This window comes from Carcharodon carcharias, chromosome 5, assembly GCF_017639515.1.
Source record: "Carcharodon carcharias isolate sCarCar2 chromosome 5, sCarCar2.pri, whole genome shotgun sequence".
NCBI classification, from domain to species: Eukaryota; Metazoa; Chordata; class Chondrichthyes; order Lamniformes; family Lamnidae; genus Carcharodon; species Carcharodon carcharias.
Genome location: NC_054471.1, coordinates 6,471,970 through 6,479,556, shown reverse-complemented (window position 1 = coordinate 6,479,556; position 7,587 = coordinate 6,471,970). Strand labels below are relative to the sequence as shown.

General features: G+C 53.5%; 1 protein-coding gene across 1 annotated transcript in view; it reads right to left on the bottom strand.

Moving 5' to 3' along the window:
• Positions 1 to 248: 248 nt before the first annotated feature.
• The window catches only part of nfkbie (nuclear factor of kappa light polypeptide gene enhancer in B-cells inhibitor, epsilon), a 34,784-nt gene continuing 27,445 nt past the window's right edge, over positions 249 to 7,587 (bottom strand). The window contains exons 5-6 of the mRNA XM_041187199.1: positions 3,555 to 3,803; positions 249 to 945 (exon numbers count right to left, since the gene is read on the bottom strand). Coding sequence (XP_041043133.1) covers positions 877 to 945; positions 3,555 to 3,803 — 318 coding nt within the window. The 3' untranslated portion in view covers positions 249 to 876. The remainder of the gene's footprint in view (positions 946 to 3,554; positions 3,804 to 7,587) is intronic.

Sequence of the window (7,587 nt, the reverse complement as noted above, 5' to 3'; positions counted from 1 at the left end):
CTTCCTGCCAAAGTGCCTAATCCACTTGGCCCTGGGCCTCTCCAAAGCTCTAGGCTCCAGGCCTGGGACTGAAGGTGGGAGATTCCTGGGCCTTAGAATCAGGAGTTGGGGTGTGAGACTCACTTATTCTTCAGTCCTAACGTAACTGACATTGGCAACAGCAGACAGTTACCGTGGGTGTGGGGAGCGCGGGATTCTGAATCAGAAAGCCCGATTCCTAGCAACGGACTGGAATCCATTCTCACAAGCAGGTGTTAGTTCAAGTTTATTACTGAGTCCACCAGTGTACAGAAGAAAATGAACACCAGGAATGAACAAGTCCAGGATGAGATATTAAACCAAGGCCCCATTTATGCTCTCGGATATAAAAGATCCCATGGCATTATTCTTAATTGAACAGGGGAATTGTCCTGGTGTCCAGTTCAATATCTATCCCTTATCCTACATCAATAACAGTGGCTATCTGGTCTACATCACAATGCTGTTCGTGGAATCTTGCCATGCTCAAATTGGCTACCATATTCCGGAAATAATCACTCTCAAAAAAATCACAAAAATATTTCACTGGCTGCAAAGCATTTTGAGACGTCCTGAGATTGTGAAAGATGCCATAGAAACGTAACAACTCCTTCCTCTTTCTTGTATTGCCCTGTGGCAGGACGGTTAGGAGATGGTGTTAAAGCGAACACATCCCAAAGTTCCTAGTTTGAGGTTTCAGTGTGGGTGAAGAGGTCACGACCTCTAAACCCCAGTGGCTCATCAATTCACTCATGATGAATGTTCAGCCAGTACTTGAACCAAGTCTGCAGTCCTGGTGAAGCACCGTATCTACGCCCACCTCCATCTCTCGTGAGGCTTTTAGCATCCAACAAGTCATCAAAATTCAGCGCATGTTACTGGCCTCCCCATCAACTTAATATCATCAAATGGGAACAAGGCAAGGATCTGCAGAGAGAGAGAGAGAGAGCAAAATATTAGACACAGCTTTTGGAGAGGGAAGGTACCAGGGATCTGTCAAAGAGTCATAATGGCAGAGGTGGCTGCCATTCAGCCCATCAGCAAGTTGCTATGATCTGGAATGTGCTGCTTGAAAGGGCAGTGGAAGCAGGTTCAATAGTAACGTTCAAAAAAGAATTGGGTAAACACTTAAAGGGCAAAAATATTGCAGGACTATGGGGAAAGGGCAGGGAGCTAAGTAAATAGCTGGCACAGTCACAATGGGCTGAAAGGCCTCTGTACTGTCTCATTCCCATGATTTATTGTCAGAGATAAGGATTACAAAATAAACTCTCATTGCAACAGGGGCCACAGAATGAAGGTCAGGAAATGATTCAACTGTTTTACTGAAGTGTCAGGAAGATATAATAATTGTCATAATATTATTGGAATTTCTTATTAAGTAGAGTAATAATGGGGACTATGTCTATGTGTGTGTGTGATTTAAATAAATTAAAGGCAGAAGGCTTTGATGTATTAGAAGATAAGCTAGGTTTGAAATGTTAAGTAGAAAGGCACAGGTGTAACGGGAGCATTTATATTTTTAAATAAAGCAGACTAGATTGTTTTCAAAGGAGGGGTGAAATGTGTCACCTAGCCAGGTGAAGAACAGAAACAGTGTGTTTATTTTTCCCATACTCGTAAAATTAGTGCTATGAGAGATTTTTATTACCAGAGAGGTAAAGTCCAAAGACATAGTGAAACAATGGGAATTTGCATTCAAAGGGGAAAATATGTATAGAGGAAGGCATTCTAGGATCTAAAACAAGTGTAAAAACCCTTCAGCATCTACTCCTCAAGCTGCTGTCTAATATGAACTGGAATTCAGAAAACTAACTTTGAATTGGATTGTTCAGGGTATTGTGTTTCTTTGCCTGGGTCTTTTAAAATCTATGAGTCTCACTGTTGCCTTAACAAAAATGTAACTGGGAGTTAGATTAATTAAAGGATTTAGAAATTATCATAGTAGTAATTTGTAGCTTTATGTATGTATTTAAAATATTTTCTTCTATTAATAAAGGTTTAATTTAGTTTTGTAAGAATCCTACAAGACTTGTTGGTCTTATTACTACTGAATTCAAAGCATGCATTTCAAAGTTATACAAATTGCAAAACAAGTAACAAAGCTTCTTTCAGGGAGATGCAGCTCTCTCCATCCCATACACCTTGGTGACAGAGTGGATTTGGGTTATAAGATATGGAAACTCCTGGTGGGGATGGGTTCAAATCCTAGATGACATGTTTAAAAATGCAGAACTGAAAAAGGGAATCGGCTACAGTATTGTCACCCGCACTCAAGTTCCCAGCAGACACCGGGCGTATTTGAAACCATCATATCTGTGTCAGCCCTTTACTGAAGTACTTAATCTAATCCATTAGCTCACACTCTACAGCTTGCCACCACCCCATATACACTTCCTCCAGTCGGCACATTTTAGTTCAGGATTCTTAGCCTCAGCTTTAAAGTATCCTTTCATTTACAGATTAGTTTTAATCTCCATTTAACTGTAGACTTCCTTTCCATCTTGTAGGAATATATTTTGTGTGGCTGAAAAATACAAGACATTTATTTGTCGAAGCTTTTCATTTTGCACTCATCAGGACAATTCGCAAGAATACAAAATATAAAAGGAACAACAATTTATACTGTATGAGAAGAGAGTGCTGATTGGTTGGCAAGTGGACTTTGGTAGAGATGTTGCCATGGAGAATGCACCAGTTGATGTTAACTGGCAGTTATCTACCAAGCACCGTTTGAAATTTAAACCAGACAGCTTGGTCTTTGATTGGTCAAGGCTCTGAAAGCTTTGACAAAAAAAGCCTATTTTTTCAGCAACACAAGTTCTGTACCACCAAAGGACCATTAATATATTTTGTATTTGAGCTGACCATTTTCCCACTCATTTCTCATTTCGTTCTCATCCTTGTTGTCAAATCCCTCCATGACCTCGTGTCCTCCCTATCTCTGTCATCTCCTCCACCCCTACAACCCTCTGAGGTATCTGCACGCCTTTAATTCTGGCCCCTTGAACATCCCTGATTTAAATTGCTACATCATTGGTGCCTTCAGTTACCGGGGTCCCAAGCTCTGGAATTCCCTCCCTAAATTTCCTGGCCTCTCTACCTCACTTCCCTTGTTTAAGACGCTCCTTAAAACCTACCCCTTTGACTGATTTGCCCTGATATCTTTTATGTGGCTCAACACTGTCTGCTTTGCTCCTGAGAAGCGTCTTGGGATGTTTTACCACGTCAGAGATGTTAAATGACTGTTAGCTGTTGAAGTTTGGTAACTTCTCTGTCCCACTAGCTTGCTCTGAAAAGTGTCTCATCTCTCGGAACTCTGATCTTTTGCAGGGCAGGACCCCTTAGCTTTGAACTCTCTTTACTCTCAACTTGAACATGACGAGATCTGTTTTCTTTTATTCGCTCGTGGGATGTGGGCATTTATTGCCCATCTCTTATTGCCCCTGTTCAGAGGGTATTTGCCAGTGCTTCTCTGATTTCCTGCAGGTTGTTTCCTGTTCATATCTGCTTCACTCCACGTTTGCTTCACTTACATCAACATTGCCAGTGGCCAGGTCCTGGGCGGTGTCCCCCTCCACATTGGGGAGCAGGGGATCTGCCCCAGCCTGGCACAGGATGTCTGCAGTCTGGGTGTCCCATCTGCCTACAGCGAGGTGCAGGGCAGTGCAGCCATTATACATTATTGCATCAACACTGGCTCCTCTTCGCAGCAGGAAGTGCACGAGCGACTGCTCCCCAGACTCCACAGACAGATGCAGACAGGTCTTCCCACTCGGACCATCCTGAAACAGAACAAAATTAAAAGGGAGGTAAGCAAGAGACGAGGGGGCCCACAGTTGAAGAAAGAGGCAGGTGGGCAGAGAAAGAGAGAGAGAGGGGGGGGGCGGGGAGGGGCAGAGAGAGAGGGGTATGGAGAGAGAGGGAGAGAGAGAGGGGTATGGAGAGAGAGGGAGAGAGAGAGGGGTATGGAGAGAGAGGGAGAGAGAGAGGGGAATGGAGAGAGAGGGAGAGAGAGAGGGGTATGGAGAGAGAGGGAGAGAGAGAGGGGTATGGAGAGAGAGGGAGAGAGAGAGGGTATGGAGAGAGAGGGAGAGAGAGAGGGGCCGCGGGGATGGGGAGAGAGAGAGGGGTATGGAGAGAGAGGGAGAGAGAGAGGGGTATGGAGAGAGAGGGAGAGAGAGAGGGGTATGGAGAGAGAGGGAGAGAGAGAGGGGGCGCGGGGATGGGGAGAGAGAGAGGGGTATGGAGAGAGAGGGAGAGAGAGAGGGGGCGCGGGGATGGGGAGAGAGAGAGGGGTATGGAGAGAGAGGGAGAGAGAGAGGGGTATGGAGAGAGAGGGAGAGAGAGAGGGGTATGGAGAGAGAGGGAGAGAGAGAGGGGTATGGAGAGAGAGGGAGAGAGAGAGGGGTATGGAGAGAGAGGGAGAGAGAGAGGGGTATGGAGAGAGAGGGAGAGAGAGAGGGAGAGAGAGAGGGGGCGCGGGGATGGGGAGAGAGAGAGGGGTATGGAGAGAGAGGGAGAGAGAGAGGGGTATGGAGAGAGAGGGAGAGAGAGAGGGGTATGGAGAGAGAGGGAGAGAGAGAGGGGTATGGAGAGAGAGGGAGAGAGAGAGGGTATGGAGAGAGAGGGAGAGAGAGAGGGGTATGGAGAGAGAGGGAGAGAGAGAGGGGTATGGAGAGAGAGGGAGAGAGAGAGGGGTATGGAGAGAGAGGGAGAGTGAGAGGGGTATGGAGAGAGAGGGAGAGAGAGAGGGAGAGAGAGAGGGGGCGCGGGGATGGGGAGAGAGAGAGGGGTATGGAGAGAGAGGGAGAGAGAGAGGGGTATGGAGAGAGAGGGAGAGAGAGAGGGGTATGGAGAGAGAGGGAGAGAGAGGGGTATGGAGAGAGAGGGAGAGAGAGAGGGGTATGGAGAGAGAGGGAGAGAGAGAGGGGTATGGAGAGAGAGGGAGAGAGAGAGGGGTATGGAGGAGAGAGGGAGAGAGAGAGGGGTATGGAGAGAGAGGGAGAGAGAGAGGGGTATGGCGAGAGAGGGAGAGAGAGAGGGGTATGGAGAGAGAGGGAGAGAGAGAGGGGTATGGAGAGAGAGGGAGAGAGAGAGGGGTATGGAGAGAGAGGGAGAGAGAGAGGGGTATGGAGAGAGAGGGAGAGAGAGAGGGGTATGGAGAGAGAGGGAGAGAGAGAGGGGTATGGAGAGAGAGGGAGAGAGAGAGGGGTATGGAGAGAGAGGGAGAGAGAGAGGGGTATGGAGAGAGAGGGAGAGAGAGAGGGGTATGGAGAGAGAGGGAGAGAGAGAGGGGTATGGAGAGAGAGGGAGAGAGAGAGGGGTATGGAGAGAGAGGGAGAGAGAGAGGGGTATGGAGAGAGAGGGAGAGAGAGAGGGGTATGGAGAGAGAGGGAGAGAGAGAGGGGAATGGGGAGAGAGAGAGAGGGAAGGAGAGAGAGAGGGGGGCGAGGGGGGCGGGGAGAGGGAGAGAGGGGGGGGAGAGAGAGGGGAGGAGAGGGGAGAGAGAGAGGGGGGAGGGGAGGGAGGAGAGAGAGGGGGGGGGGGGGGGAGGGAGGGAGGGAGAGAGGGAGGGAGGGGAGGGGAGGAGAGAGGGGGGGGAGGGGGAGAGAGAGGGGGGGGGAGGGGGAGGGAGAGGGGGGGGGAGGGTGAGAGGGAGGGGAGGGGGGAGGAGAGAGGGGGGGGGGAGGAGGGGGAGAGGGAGGGGGGGGAGGGAGAGGGGGGAGAGGGAGAGAGAGAGGGGGTGAGGGAGAGGGAGAGGGAGAGAGAGAGAGGGGGGGAGGGGAGAGGGAGGGGGGGGGGAGAGAGAGAGAGGGGGGAGGGAGAGAGAGAGAGGGGGGAGGGGGAGAGAGAGAGGGGGGGGGAGAGAGAGAGAGGGGGGAGGGAGAGAGAGAGGGGAGAGGGAGAGGAGGGAGGGGCAGGGAGAGGGAGAGAGAGAGGGGGGGAGAGAGAGAGGGGGGGAGGGGAGGGAGGAGAGAGGGGGGAGGGAGAGAGAGGGGGGGAGGGAGGAGAGAGAGGGGAGGGGGAGAGAGAGAGGGGGAGGGGAGAGAGAGAGGGAGGGAGAGAGAGGGGGAGAGAGAGAGACGGGGAGGGGGAGAGAGAGAGAGGGGGCGGAGGAGAGAGAGAGGGTTAGCGGGAGGGGGAGAGAGAGAGGGGGGGAGGGGGAGAGAGAGAGGGAGGGAGGGAGGGCACAGGAGAGGGAGAGGGGGAGAGAGAGTGAGGGAGAGACAGGGGGAGGGAGGGAGAGGGGGGGGGAGGGCGAGAGAGAGGGGGGGGGAGGGGGAGAGAGAGAGAGAGGGGGGGGGGGGGAGGGGGGGGGAGGGGGGGGGAGAGAGGAGGGGGGAGGGAGAGAGAGAGGGGGAGGGGGAAGGGGAGAGCGAGAGGGGGAGAGATAGAGAGGGAGGGGGGAGATAGGGGGGGAGGGAGAGAGAGAGGGGGAGGGGGGGAGATAGGGGGGGAGGGAGAGAGAGAGGGGGGGAGGGAGAGAGAGAGAGGGAGGGAGAGAGAGAGGGGGAGGGAGAGAGAGAGAGGAGGGAGGAGAGAGAGAGGGGGTGAGGGAGAGAGAGAGGGAGGGAGAGAGAGAGGGGGGAGGGAGGAGAGAGAGAGGGGGTGAGGGAGAGAGAGAGGGGGGGGAGGGGGAGAGGGGAGGAGGGAGAGAGAGAGGGGGTGAGGGAGAGGGAGAGGGAGAGAGAGAGAGCGGGTGAGGGTGAGAGAGAGAGGGGGGAGGGGGAGAGAGAGAGGGGGGAGGGGGAGAGAGAGGGGGAGGGCGAAGAGAGAGAGGGGGGAGGGGGAGAGATAGAGAGGAGAGAGAGAGAGGGGGGAGGGAGAGAGAGAGAGGGGGGAGGGAGAGAGAGAGAGGGGGGAGGGAGAGAGAGAGAGGGGGGAGGGGGAGAGATAGAGAGGGAGAGAGAGAGAGGGGGAGGGCGAGAGAGAGAGGGGGAGGAGAGAGAGAGAGGGGGGAGGGGGAGAGAGAGAGGGGGGAGGGCGAGAGAGAGAGGGGGGAGGGGGAGAGATAGAGAGGGGGGAGGGCGAGAGAGAGAGGGGGAGGGAGAGAGAGAGAGGGGGGAGGGGGAGAGAGAGAGGGGGGAGGGCGAGGAGAGAGAGGGGGGAGGGGGAGAGATAGAGAGGGGGGGAGGGAGAGAGAGAGAGAGGGGGGAGGGGGAGAGATAGAGAGGGGGGGAGGGAGAGAGAGAGAGAGGGGGGAGGGGGAGAGATAGAGAGGGGGGGAGGGAGAGAGAGGGGGGAGGGGGGAGAGAGAGGGGGGAGGGGGAGAGAGAGGGGGGAGGGAGAGAGAGAGAGGGGGGAGGGAGAGAGAGAGAGAGGGGGAGGGAGAGAGAGAGAGAGGGGAGGGAGAGAGAGAGGGGGGGGAGGGAGAGAGAGAGGGGAGGGGAGAGAGAGAGGGGGAGGGAGTGAGAGAGAGGGGGGGAGGGAGCGAGAGAGAGGGGAGGGAGAGAGAGAGAAGGGGGAGGGAGAGAGAGAGGAGGGGGAGGAGAGAGAGAGGGGGAGGGGGAGAGAGAGAGAGGGGGAGGGAGGGAGAGAGAGGGGGGGAGGGGGAGAGAGAGAGGG